This window comes from Corythoichthys intestinalis, chromosome 7 (genome assembly GCF_030265065.1).
Source record: "Corythoichthys intestinalis isolate RoL2023-P3 chromosome 7, ASM3026506v1, whole genome shotgun sequence".
In the NCBI taxonomy this organism is placed as follows: Eukaryota; Metazoa; Chordata; class Actinopteri; order Syngnathiformes; family Syngnathidae; genus Corythoichthys; species Corythoichthys intestinalis.
This window is the reverse complement of record NC_080401.1, coordinates 44,089,526-44,103,883: the sequence shown is the minus strand read 5'-3', so window position 1 is coordinate 44,103,883 and position 14,358 is coordinate 44,089,526. Positions and strand designations below refer to the sequence as shown.

The 14,358-nt window shown below is 40.7% G+C and overlaps 2 protein-coding genes across 3 annotated transcripts in view; one reads left to right on the top strand and one right to left on the bottom strand.

Annotated features, from left to right (window-relative positions):
* Window positions 1-348: 348 nt before the first annotated feature.
* Window positions 349-13,627, bottom strand: ubxn6 (UBX domain protein 6). The gene is made up of 11 exons (XM_057841492.1): window positions 13,274-13,627; window positions 9,067-9,227; window positions 8,883-8,947; window positions 8,692-8,814; window positions 8,518-8,615; window positions 5,278-5,353; window positions 5,088-5,172; window positions 4,738-4,957; window positions 4,543-4,673; window positions 4,319-4,467; window positions 349-1,596 (listed from the first exon to the last, which is right to left on the bottom strand). Exons 1-11 carry the CDS (start codon window positions 13,354-13,356, stop codon window positions 1,471-1,473), a joined length of 1,317 nt encoding a protein of 438 aa, XP_057697475.1. The 5' UTR covers window positions 13,357-13,627; the 3' UTR covers window positions 349-1,470.
* uap1 (UDP-N-acetylglucosamine pyrophosphorylase 1) overlaps window positions 13,472-14,358 on the top strand; it is a 38,935-nt gene continuing 38,048 nt past the window's right edge. Inside the window, exon 1 of one of the 2 annotated variants that reach the window (XM_057841490.1) lies at window positions 13,472-13,819. The gene's annotated coding sequence lies outside the window, so the exon portion shown is untranslated. The remainder of the gene's footprint in view (window positions 13,820-14,358) is intronic. The other variant, XM_057841491.1, reaches the window with a different exon arrangement.

The following is a 14,358-nucleotide window of genomic DNA, read 5'->3' as shown; positions in this document are numbered from 1 at the left end:
AACTAGCAAGCACAATGTACAATTAGAACGCTGGAGTGATGTTTGCTGTAAATGGGCCTTTTACAAAACTACGTAGATATTGCAATAAAACCGGACGTTTCCAGCTAAAATAGTCATTAACCGCATTAATAATGTATAGTTTTTCTGATTAGTTTAATGTTATTTCCATTGAAAAAAACTTCTAAAAGGAGGAAATTTCTAAGTGACCCCAAACTTTTGAATGGTAGTGTAATATTTTTTCAAAATCAAAAACCTGATCCTTTTCACCGATTCCAGTCCTCTGAAAATTGGTACAATCAGCCCGATTTACATTTCATAAGTTCACAAGCAATCTTGGTCACAAAAGTATCTAGATGCAATGCAAGCAATCTTTATTACAGACAAAACAGGTTGACAAACTGCTCATTTTGAAAACCGTAGAACACCTGGAAATTAGGGAGAAATGCTGGGAAAACACAGTGGAATTAGCTTTTCGGTGACAATAACTACATGGCCCCATGACTAGATCTACGTCCGTATTTGATAGAAGAGAAATGCGAGGTAGTTTGTTGTCACCTTTTTTCCACTACAAGGTTTAAGAGAAAACACAAGCCAAACTAGCAAGGTGCATTAAGTCCTACCTGGAGTGTTTAGGGGTTCATTTACAATAAGAGATTAGTAAAATAAAGGCATTATGTCTCAGCAGGAAAATAAATACTGAAGCGTCACTGACGGGGATGATTTAATTGCCGTTCCCTGATTTTTCACGACATCTTCAGTAGATGTTTGATACAAACAAATACAACTCTGACCTTTTTTTTCCTTTCCTTTTTTTTTTTTTTTAAACTACAGTTCCGACACATGCAGCTCAGTGGAAAGATTTAAATCGTGCTTGAAAAGGAAAATAACATCCAACCTGTCAATTTTCCTTCCTTCAGAGGTAGTATCCAAAACTTTTTTCACACAGATGTCGCAAAATTGGTGGATGAGCACAGCAACAGAAGACCTAGGATTGATCACCCTTTACCTTTTTAACAACAAAGGTTTGGTATTAGTGTTTCATTTTAACAGGTACTACAATCTCACTATTCACCTATTAATGTTTTTTTGCTTCTACCCTTCATCGGGAAGCCATTTGTTCTTTATACTAATGTTTTAAAATGAGGTTAGAGTTATCATCGCTACCAGGTAAACATTTTATGCCCGGTCTTTTCTTTATGCTGCTAATACACACATGTTGCAGTTCTGGATCTTCTGGAGGATCTTAGAGTGAAAGAAGCAACGGATACAGCGCTTTTCTACATTTACATGTCACGACTCGCTTGTCTTGGTTCATCAGTCAGGTGTCGTAAGCAAATGTTGGCATGTGTTAGACGATTAGCGGTGACAGTAATAAATACAAACATGACTGGTCAGTTGGTGAGGGACTATTTCACCTCCGGCGGCACCAGGAAGGGGAGTTGGCATGTACAGCGTGTGCCTGCTCAACTTTCAGTTCAGATTGCGAATAGTCTCTAGCAGCTCTGGTTTGAGCAGAGTTGAGCTTTTACTGCCCGCTGCAGCAATGTCAGCCTGCACGGCGGCATCCCAGGCGAATGAGAGAAGAGCTGCGGGGACCTAAAGGGAGGGGAGAAAAAAAAAAATTACAAACGTTGAAATGTTCGTAGATATTTACAAGGTGTGTAATTTCATTTAATTCAATGGAATGAAAAATGCTAATTTTGTATTTAATTTGAACTTGTAAATAAAAAAAAGTCTTTTTTGGACTTTTCTTTGGATTTGTGGACTTTTGAGAGGAAGAAAACGTCAAGAAGGACAAACGAGATTTGAACCCAAAATTTCTTGAATGTGGGGCAAAACTATTCTGGAGTAAACGCGGTTCTCTGAGTTATTGCAAAACTACGACCAAAAAATGTTATAAGAATTTGTATTTTTACTGTAACAGCAAATATATGAGTATATATATATATATTTTTTTGTAAACTGTTTATTGGTCACGTGAGTTATTGGGGTGACAACATTTTCCCTTTTTTAACATTAAAACAAAAAAAAAAAAAACAGTTAACAGTTGTTGTCATTACAAATTGCAACGTCTACTAAAATAATATGATCCAATGCTCTAATGGTCAGGCGGTGCAACGTTCTGGAATATGCAGATCATTTAAATGCCTCGTTCTACATCCAGCGCCGCCTCAAGAAGGACACTTGTTTTTGAACACAACACACTCCAGTGTGTTCATGAGTGCTTGCTGCATTAAGAGCAGTTACTGGTAAGCAATGTTAAGCACTTGGGAAAGTGCTATTTTACATTAACATCCGATATGTTTTCAACTAACTGCTAAGCTAACTGTTCACATAAAAATTAAGGGGATTTGTATTTCTGCATTTAAGTTTATACAAATTTAGTTTGCACATTTAAAACCGTAAATATTGTGCATTTCATGTCCCAAAAGTTAGCTTCTGTTGCTGGGGGTTGGACCACCAAGGCTGCCGCCCAACTCCCTATGCACTCGACCCCTTTAGCCCATCCCACAGGTGGTGAGTCAATGGGAAGGAGAACCCACGTTGCCTTTTCGGGCTGTGCCCGATCGGGCCCTATGGGGACAGGCCCGGCCACCAGACGCTCTCCTTCAAGCCCCACCTCCAGACTTGGCTCCAGCGGGGGGCACCGTTAACCCGCGTCTGGGCAAGGGAAACTTGAGTCCATTATGTTTTTCATCATAAGGGGTCATGTTGAGCCATGCTTTATCTGGTCCCTCACCTAGGACCTGTTTGCCATGGGTGACCCTGCCAGGGGCTTAAAGCCCCTGACAACATAGCTCCTAGGATTCGCAGTCGAGTGTGAAGCGGTTGGTATGAAGATCAGCGCCTCCAAATCCAAGACCATGGTCCTCAGTCGGAAAAGGGTGGGAGTGCCCTCTCCGGGTCAGGGATGAGGTTCTGCCCCAAGTGGAGGAGTTCAAGTATCTTGGGTTCTTGTTCATGGGTGAGGGTAGGAGGGAGCGGGAGATCAAGAGGCGGATCGGTGCAGCGTCTGAAGTAATGCGGACTCTGCACCAGTTGTGGTAGTGGTGAAGAAGGAGGTTAGCCAAAAAGGCGAAGCTCTCGATTTACCGGTCGATCTACGTTCCTACCCTCACCTATGGTCACGAGCTGTGGGTCGTGACCGAAAGAACCAGATCCCAGATACAAGCGGCTGAAATGGGCTTCCTCTGCAGGGTGTCCAGGCTCTCCCTTAGAGATAGGGTGAGAAGCTCAGTCATCCGAAAGGGACTCTATGTTGAGTCGCTACTCCTCCGCGTTGAGAGGAGCCAGCTGAGGTAGCTCAGGCATCTGGTTCAGATGCCTCCTGGACGCCTCCCTGGAGAGGTTCCGGGCATGTCCCATCGGCGGGAGGCCCCGGGGACGACCCAAGACACGCTGGAGAGACTATGTCTCTCGGCTGGCCTGGGAACGCCTTGGGATCCCGCCGGAGGAGCTGGTTGAAGTGGTTGGGGAGAGGGAAGTCTGGGCTTCCCTTATAAAGCTGCTGCCCTTGCGACCCGATCCCGGAGCAAGGGGAAGATGATGGATGGATATTGTGCATTTGGCACTGTACTTAGCAAGAGGGAGGCATTGACAAAATAAAAATACTGTCAACGGTCATCAAATAAAATTTCTACAAATAGTTTTCCTAATCTGTTAGACCATTGGTTCTTAACCTTAACCCTAAGTTTCACATGCACATTCACCGAACCCTTCAGAATATTAGTAATACAGCAATTTTTTTTCTTCTTAAAATTCAAAACCGATATAGCTAAGCTGGCAAGCTAATATCGAAGTGAACATTTGAAAAAATGGAACAAAGATTGTAAATTGGTGGCAAACCAGTCCAAAACCCTAAGTCATCATATGAAAATAGGGCCCTGTGTGTCTTTGCCCAATTAAAGTAAATCAACTCAGCCAACCCCTGGGGTTCGTCGAACCCAGGTTAAGAACCACTGTGTTAAGCTGTAGGCTTAAATCATGATGCGGTATAGCTAAATCATCTCGTGATGAAGTACGTGTCTTAGAATCAGTGCATTATGATACCATTGTTATCATGTATGTGATTGGTGACGAATTCAGAGTGTCGCCCAAATTCAGCTGGTATAGCATCCCCGCAACCCTTGATAGGGCATGTGGTATGGAAAATGAATGTTATCATGTAGAAAATTGTATTGTGGGGAGTACGCTTGAGTTGTGAATTCTCTTTCCTCACCAAAAGTCAAAAAGCATCCTCCTTTTTGGTATTGTGGAAGTAGTCTCCCTATTTATCGGTGGCTTCTTCCATCTCATTTCTTCACGTGGTGTCACTTACCAGGTTACACTCAGCTAAAGCCACATCCTCGGTCTCCTGCAGCTTTTGACCACCAGGTGCAATGAGCTCAAATGGCTGCCAGCCGTCCACCAGTGAGTCTCTCACAAAGCTGAACAGCACGGGAAGTCGGTCCCAGGCGTAGAAGGTCCCTGCGGTCGGTTACACGTGGGAAAAGTATTCACCAAAATGGCTTAACTGATTTTTATGTATTGTGTTGTACGTACCCTGGAGGAGGTTTCCATCAGGAAGCCGAACACGGAGCAGAGTGTAGTTGTATTTTCTCCTCTCCCTTTGCTCATCTCGCTCCCTCATAGCTTTGGTACGAAGCATCGAGTTCTTTTCCACCAAGTCACTCCTGACAAACACACGACTCCATTACTTTATCACCCTCACAAAAATATTTAATATCACATTTTTACTTCTGCTGTTGTTCCCTCTTGAGTTCCTCTGCGCTCAGGTTGTAGAACTCTGGCGGCAGCTCGAAGCGAGTGGCGTTGTCCGACGCCCTGAAGGCTTGAGCCTGCCGGTCCAGTTGCGCTCGGACAGGCTCACCGCGCTGCAGCCGGTCCCTCCGCTCCTTCATCAGCTCCAGGGCGTCGGGACTTTGCTCGGGCAACACCAGAAACTCTTCTTCCTCCTCTAGTCTCCCAAAAAGGAAAAGGTATTTAAATATTTACAAAACCAAGTACAGTTTTCTTCAGCAGAATTTGAATGTGAAAAAGTAGCAGTGTTTACATTTTGGTTTATCTAGACAAACTCTTGGATTTACCTTGACCATCGACAGGAAGCATTGTGCTAATGAAGCCTAGGGCCTCTAAGAACTCTCGACTTCCCTCCACACAACGCACTTTTTCCTACAAACCACACAACCGGCATGTCAATTCTGAGAACGCTCTTAAAGCAGCTGCCCAACCGCTAGGTGGCAGTAACACACAGTCATTCAGAAACGCAAAACAAACCTGAAAGACCTTGTTACTGATTTTAAGCTTCCTGTATTTTTCCTCTGAAGGATTCTTACAAATATTTTCAACATATCTGTGGAAAATAGGGAGAAAATTTGTAAATATAAAGTATAGTAAATCATCAAAAAACTTCACACATGCATGTGTGTACACTGTAAAAAAAAAAAAAGTTCCTATTTTTATGCCAATTTATATAGTAGACAACTCAAATTATTATGTTCTCCTAAGTAACTTGGTATTTTGAAAACAGTCGTACCTCTACTTACTAAATTAATTGGTTCTGGAAGTAGTTTCGTAAACTGAAAATTCCATAAATAGACGTGTTTTCCATGTAAAAGCCCTAATCTGTTCCAAACCCCCGCAAAATTTAGACATAAATCTTTCATAAAGCGTAAAAATGCATCAAAACCATACGCAGGGATTAAGGGGGGCCTTAGCCACCATGGTGGCCGAAAAATGTCATTGCATGTAATTGACTTTACTATACAGTGTCTATGAATTTAAAAATAAGACTTTGCTGGTAAAATGTTGTCTATAAAAGTTTTTTATAATGGGTCCAAATTTTTTTTCGTACAGATCACGTGAAAAGCACCTTAGAGACGGTCATTTGCTTTGCTTAGCCAAAACTACCTGATGACAGAAGAGGCAAGATAATGACGTAACTTTTTGAACCCTAAGCTTTCAGAGGCAACAACAAGTACTGAGTGAGAGCCAAGTATTGAAGATGTGGACCATGAAACGCAGGAGAGCACCGGCAAAATGGTAAACAGAGTTTCTGTTTCCCCTACTAAAGATGCTAATTGTACAACAGAACCGCCACTGGACGTACTATAATCAATGGACGACGTTTTGCAACACCACGATATATTATTGTTTTAACATAATACCGTTTAATCCAGGGTAAAGGGGTTTATCTGTGAATAATGAAGAGTGCTGTACATAGAAGGGACACAGGAAGCCACGTCTCAGCACACTTTCTGCTTTTATGAAGCAAACCAAAAGTTAACATGTTCAAAAAAATTATAATAACAATCGCATATCCTGCGATAAGACTATTGCACACGGCGATATTCAAACAATATATTGTGCAGGCCTAATATCCACGCGGAACGCGAAAATCTGCGTCTACTTCTCCACATGCATGGGCTAAGCTACTAACCGAGCATATACAGTATCTTGTAAATTAATTTTATTGCTAACACTGCGTTTTGGGGTCATCAACACGATTTGCCCCCGCCACCACAAAAGTCAAACTATGATCAAAACATGTAACAAATACATGTTACAATTAGATTATTGCACAATAAAAATAAAATGAGAGTTGTTAATCAGGTAAACAAACAATGCATAAAGAATAAAAGTTTATATACTCAGGTAAAGCTGTCGGAACACGAAGAATGAATGAAGAGGATGCTGGGATACACACATACAGTAGAGGTCCCTCTTAACCAATTGGGTGCCAGGAAGATTCTAGGCAATAGCCAATGGCAGAGCAGCTATAAGCTACAAGTAGCAACTAGGCATGTGCCTGTTACCGGTTTCACGGTTTACCGTGGTGTGAAAATGTCGCGGTTTCAAAACCACTAAAATTTTCCGTCAGACCGTAGGACGGTATTCGCTATTTTTCTTGTGTCAAAAATGCAGCCAGAAGCGGCTTGGCGCAGCAGCGCTCACCCCCTCCCGTTTGTTGCTGTGTGTGAGAGTGATGCTATCGGCTACACAGCCAGCTAACCCAAAAACAATTACTCCAAACATGAGGCGTACTGTTCTTCAATTTATTGAGCTCTCAAATCGTGGTAAGTTTAATATACAAAATGAATACATTTAAAATGTTGTAAAATTAGATTTTTCCGTGTGAGTAGCTTCCACAGATTAGCACCATTGAAAAAGATCGCCAAAAACAAAACACACATTTTCCTTTCAAATTCAATATACAAACAAAGTAAAAGCTTACAAAGATGAATGTTAGCCTAGGCTCAGCTGGGAGAGCAACTTCGTTGAGTGTTACAGCCGCAGAGTGAGAAGACAAGCTTGATTCGCTTGAATGAAGGGGGAAAAGTAATAATATCAAAGATCGCTAATTGCGAACAATGATCTTGCCCTAAGCATAAATCCACGTTCGCTGGATCAAGATGAGGTCTCACTCCCAATGTTTTTTAAAAAATTTTTTTTATTTTTTTATTATTTTTTTAGATGAAAGATGAAACCTTTCCACAATAATATTGACATTTTAACTAACTTATACATTTTTACCTAACTTATGAATTCCTTATGTTCTTTTTAACACAAAGGCATGACATCATGTAGACTAGAGGTGACACAGTGGCTGAAAATGGCGAAACTTCACTTAAGCTTTTCCACCCTCAAAAAAAAGTCATGCAGTATAAATTTTTAAAAATTTTATTCAGAAGTGTTTTTACTTTATAGAAATTATTTTGTTCTTGCTGTAATCTTGTGCAACTTGAGCTGTGGCTGTGAGTATAGTCTATAAGTTTATTTTAATTTTATTTCAAATATTTTTTTATTGATAATTTATTTATTTTAACAATATATTCATGTTCCAATTTGCAACTATGGTCTGAAAAAAAAATACTGTTCAATGGAAAAAAGTTTTTTTTTTTTTTTAACCCATACATCTCAAAATTTTTGGGAGCTATAATTGCAATACCGTGATACCGTGAAACCGCGGTATTTTTGCTCACGGTTATCGTACCGTCAAAATCTCATACCGGCACATGCCTAGTAGCAACCCCATATTGTATTTTTGGTTTCCTATCCTGAAATTTCGTTCATAACAAGAGGCAATATTTTCCTGTTGAGGCGTGTCTTAAACTGAAAATTCCTTATGTAGAGACATTCGTAAGTAGAGGTACCACTGTATTCCCAGCTCATTTAAATAACTTTACATCATTAACTTGATAAAAATGAGTTCAATTAATGCTATTTAGGAATAACATCTTTTCCAACCATCAGTCAGACAGGCTGTTTAGCTCAGTTGTCTGATCACTCTGCTGCCACCCCACGGTAATTTATTGTATAAGTACTTATTCTCAAACCAAGTTTACTTAAAATCTAAAGTTTAAAATTTGAAGTTTAAGGCGTTAACTTGACATTTTAATGTTACGATCAAAACTTGAAAACTCAGGTGAAATAGGTAGACTTGAAATTACAAGTTGTCTTTTTTTTTTTTTTTTTTTTTTTAACAGTGTACCCTGCTTCAGATTAAGTCCATCTTACTTGCTTATGATGTCCACAGCCGCCTTCACCTTCTCTTTATCTTTGTTAAATGTGTGAATCATCATGACGGATGCCTCTAAACTATCTTCCTCAAACCGCTGCACACACACAATAAAGAGCTGTTACGTAGGCTACCGCTCGTTTAAATTGTGGAAAAGTTTTTTTCAGATGTACCATCAAAATAGCCTCCTTGATGTGGACATCCCGCTCGCTCTTGGTTAGAGTGGCTCCCGTTAGCGGGCAGGTGAAATACACACCGGACACTGAGAGACGGTCTTTCTCAGCGATGCTGGTTCCCTAGTGTTTAGGGGGAGGAGTTGACATTGCATGCAGTGTTGTTTGACTCTAGAATGATTAAAATGTACCTCTGCCGTCGCTGCCTTTTCTTTTCCGGCCAACGCAGCAGCCTCAGCTTCCAATTCTCGTTTTACTGCAAGTCAGCATATACACACTCTGGCATTTGGCACAATTTTGCAGGATCTCCATAAAGTTAGTCAAGTTATGTTTGACCTTTATCTACACTGTTGGGCAGATTTGCGTACAACTCACCCTGGTTCCTGATGGCATCCTGGGACGTGTGGGCCTTTGGCCTCTGTTGCTGTTCGACTCTGGCCAGAGCTGCCGCACCTGCCCGTTGGGAACCCTCGCTAGGAGCTTCGCGCTGATGCTGCTTGCTGCCAGAGCTCTTCTGCCCTCTCTCAGGTGCACCTCTTTCAAGGCCAGAGGACATAAGTGTATTAGGTGTGTGATAATTCTTGATCTTTGGTAGAGATGAACAAATAAATAAATAGCTCTCCGGAAAAAAGTATTGTTCCCCAAAATTTAAATAAAACATGTTACTGCCCCACCGTTTTGCCTTCATAATGCGATTTATATTTAAACATGAATAACGTAGAAAAAGGCTCGTCTTTATTAAATCCTTCATTGAATGAGTCCAGTCAAATCCGCTCACTACTGAGAACAGCCGCGCACACACACGATGAATTGCCACAGCACACTGGTGTTTAATAAGCTAAATGATGATTGACACATTCGGCGTCTTTGAAGGTTGCGCTGCCAAGCTTCTCTGGAAACATCAAAGCTTCAACGCCTGTCAATTATCGTTTACTTTAACAAGCAAAACTCGCAGTGACCGTCGCTGACCAAGAAAAGCAGCAGGAGGGAGAGTGAGGTACAAGCATGAAGAAGAAAAACAAATATTTTAAATTTTAAATTAAAAACCCGATCCTTTTCATCTGATTCCAATCCTTTGAGAAATGGCGCGATCCTGAGTTCCTATCCCTAATTTTAGATGGACTTTTTCATATCGACCGGTCGGATTAAAAAAAGGCTGATACCGATACACGTCAATTTTTCAAATATAGGCCCGATATATCGGCCTCTAATCTTTGATGTGTTTGAACAAATGTTCATGATATTAAAAACAGTAATTTGGAGGGCTGTCTATGTATGATCATGTTTTATTGCCATTGATGGCAGTAGACTTCCCATCAGTTTTGACTGGGAGGGTCTGGCAAAATGGATGAGACGTCTATTGCCTAAATAAGAGGCTTTAAGTAAAAATGGATTTGAAGTCCATGGCCGTCAACGGCAGCAAATGTGTTAAGACATCTAAGAGCTGTTTTCAATTCTTTGCTAAAATGCATAATAAACTATTAATCCTTTATATGGCAAGTGACAATTTTTGGTAATTAAAAAAAGGGAAAAAAAACATGACGATGTGGCGTCCATACACGTGATCACATTTTGCCACCCACAATATTAACATTTGGTATACTAGTGTTGCCTATACAGTGCTGCTCAAAAATATTTGGCACCCCTGCAATTCTGTCAGATAATGCTTAATTTCTCCCAGAAAATGATTGCGATTACAAATACTTTGGGAGTAATATCTTCCTTTATTTTGCTTGCAATGAAAAAACACAAAAGAGAATGCAACATTTTTCAAATCATTATCATTTTACACAAAACTCCAAAAATACTGGCACCCTCAACCTAATACTTGGTAGCACAACCTTTAGACAAAATAACTGCAAAAAACCACTTCCGGTATCCATTAATGAGTTTCTTACAATGCTCTGCTGGAATTTTAGACCAATTTTCTTTGGTCAACTGCTCCAGGTCTCTGAAATTTGAAGGGTGCTTTCTCCAAACTGCCATTTTCAAATCTTTCCACAGCTTTTCTATGGGTTTCAGGTCTGGACTCATTGCTGGCCACCTTAAAAGTCTCCAGCGCTTTCTCTCAAACCATTTTCCAGTGCTTTTTGAAGTGTTTTGGGTCATTGTCTTGCTGAAAGACCCATGATCTCTGAGGGAGATCCAGCTTTCTCACACTGGGCCCTACAGGGTGACCCATAAAAAAAGTTTACACTGCCATAATACAACTTAAATGCCATGTTTATTCAGTTTAGAATTAGAATTTAATCACAAATTACACATTATTGTAAAGAACATGTACAGTACACTCTATTTTTCAATGTGTCCTCCCTTAAGTGTCACAACAGCCTCCAGGCGCCTGCGGAACGCTTGACAGGTCTATGTAGGATGCTGTCATCTTTTCCCAAGATCTAACAATGGACCTCTCCAAGGCTGCCACAGAAGTTTGTGCGCTTCCTACAGGCACTGTCCTCCACAGTTGCCCATATGCTATAATCCAGGGGATTGAGATCTGGACTCTGGGGTGGCCACATATCACCTTGTCAATCAACTTTTTGGTCCGCACAGATCGGCACTTCCAGACCCAGGTTTTCGTGAGGCTGTTCCAGTATCTTTCAGCTTCTTTTTAACTTTGTAGACTGCACATCTGGATATTCTCAGATTTGCTGCAATCTCAGTAGGTGTCAGACCGGCACGCAGCAATTCAGGTACAGCTAAAGTTTTCTTCATTTTCAGCAGAAGCACAGGAATTGTAGAGACGAGAGATTACCAGCTGCATTGAGTGACCTTAATGAATCACTTAAGCATGACAACCTATTTAGATATGTTTCAATGGCTTTTAAACAAACAGTCAACTGAGTGTAAACTTTTTTTTGGGTCACCCTGTACATCATGCTGCTAAATTTATTGGTAGTCTTCAGACTTCATAATGCCATGCACACGGTTAAGTAGTCCAGTGCCAGAGGTAGCAAAGCAACCCCAAAACATCAGGGAACCGCCGCCATGTTTGACTGTGGGGACCATGTCCTCGTTTTTTTTCCTGTACATACTATGTTGATGCCTTTTCCAAAAAAGCTCTACTTTTGTCTCATCTGACCAGAGAACATTCTTCAAAAACATTTTTGGCTTTCTCAGGAAAGTTTTGGCAAACTCCAGCCTGGCTTTTTTATGTCTCTGGGTCAGAAGTGGGATCTTCCAGGGTATCCTACCATAGAGTCCCTTTTCATTCAGATGCTGACGGATAATACGGATTGACACTGTTGTACTCTGTTGGACTGCACGACAGCTTGAACTTGTTTGGATTTTAGTCGGGGTTCTTTATCCACCACCTGCACAATCTTTCGTTGAAATCTCTCGTCAATTTTTTTCCCCGTCCACATCTAGGGAGGTTAGCCACAGTGCCACGGGCTTTACACTTATTGATGACACTGCACACGGTAGACACATGAACATTCAGGTCTTTGGAGATGGACTTGTAGCCTTGAGATTGCCCATGCTTCATCACAATTTTGCTTCTCAAGTCCTCAGACAGTTCTTTGGTCTTCTTTTTCTCCATGCTCAATGTGGTACACGCAAAGGCACAGGACAGAGGTTGAGTCAAATTGAATCCATTTTAAATGGCTGGAAGTGTGATTTAGCAATTTCCACCACCTGTTATGTGCCACAGGTAAGTAACAGGTGCTATTAATTACACAAATTAGAGAAGCATCACATGATTTTTCAAAGGGTGCCAATACTTTCGTCCAGCCCATTTTTTGAGTTAATTTTTTTTTTTTTCATTCTCATTTTGTTTTTGTTTTTTTCATTGCAAGCAAAATCAATGAAGATGTTACTACCAAAGCAATTGTAATTGCAATCATTTTCTGGGAGAAATTGAGCATTATCTGACAGATTTGCATGGGTGCCAATACTTTTGGCCAGCACTGTATGACCCAAAATGTCCACACATGTGGACGCCAGGTCTATATTAAACTTGTATTCTTATTTTTTAAATGAATCATTAAACTAACATAATATCAAATTAATCAAATTCAAATGAATAAAAACAGAATTCAAGTCTGGTCATGGACACAATCAAACGTTTTTTTGTTTCTTTTTAACTTTGCAGTTTTTCTTATTAAATCACTGCCTGCGATTCAAAGGTAATTTTTCAGTGCCATTGACAGCGCTAGACGTCCCATCCATTTTGACTGGGATTCCTGGCAGCGATCATTCGCATCCTAGGAGTTAAATGATACATTAAGAAAATTTCAGGGATTTATTATTCAGTTGTGTAATAAGAAGTGTAAATACAGACATGACATTTCTCCAAAAACGTTGTAGTTACTATCTCATTTTGGAGCAGAAGTGAGTTAAAGTCACATGACTTAATAAGATTGTGTGGGATTTACCGTTAGCCCGCCTGAAATTAGACGGCTGCTCTCAGTGCAACCAATAACAACTGCCTGTTTAAAATTTTGTATGAAACGGAGACAAAAGGTGCAAATAAACGCTGATCGATTGAGTTTTAAATTGAAGCATACAGACCCTCCCTTGCAGGTCTAACCCGTTCAGCTAACTCACGCTACATGCAACTTTTTGAGAGAAGTTCGCCATTTACCTGGTATCTTCCGTTAGCTTCTTCCCAGGGCCCGCCGATTTAAATTTAATATCCTTCTTGATGTCATCGAAAAGCTTCTTCATCTCTTTTCCAGGGGCGAGAACAAATAGTAGGCAGCTGAGAGGAGGATGTCAACAAACCTGTTTCTTCTTCTGTGGTAATTTTAACAATACATTCGTTATACTACTTCCGCTTTACGTTGGTGCGAGTGCTGCCATTCTGCGGCTGAGTTTCATTTGGACTCCTGTCTCATCATAGAGGCTCGAAGGTCGCTTTAGCTCTCACTACCTTTAACGTAATTATCTCCCAGCCCATGTTAACGGCCATTCGTCGTTTTAATATTTATTGCGCACGGACATAGAGGTTGTTGTGATTTACGAGGACCACCTGAAGGCATCATTGGACTCCGCCTGCCACACTGCCACGTCAAGTATGACGTAGCAGTAGGTGGTGTCCGGGTTGTGAGGCGTTCAAACCCGGACAAGTAAAGAAAGCTTTATTTGTGTCGTTAAACGTCGTCTGACACAGGAGTGAGATTCCCACTAGGTACGTTTTAATGTGAATTGTCGCCTATTCTGTGCCTTTAGTGATTTGTTCAACAGCTAATCATGTTAATGCCTGATTCTGACAGACTGCTCCAGTAAACACTGATAATTGACACAGTTCTACAAATTTAAATACTTGTGTGTTTATATAATGAAGAAAAGTTTATTTTAGTGGCTAAAATGTTTCGAGCAGGTATTGCATCATTGTGCTGTTAATTGCATTGTAAACTGCTGATGTATTAAGGGTTTATGTACCAGCAGGTTGCTGTAACTGGTTTAATGGTTCACTTCGTCTTTTCAGTTCAAGTTCAAAAAGAACTTGTTGGGTGAGCCACTCATAAATCAAGCTACTAACCCAACCATACTACACCTTGAGACATCAGAGATGTTACTGTGCTGGTCAAAGCACAGTACGTTCCAATCCCCGCATTTTTATGTTTATCTTCATTTTTCTAAAAATCAAAACAAAAACTCGAGGTCATGGCTTTAATCAAGCTATCCTTTATAATGAACAGTCCGTACCTGATTTTTCCTCTTCAT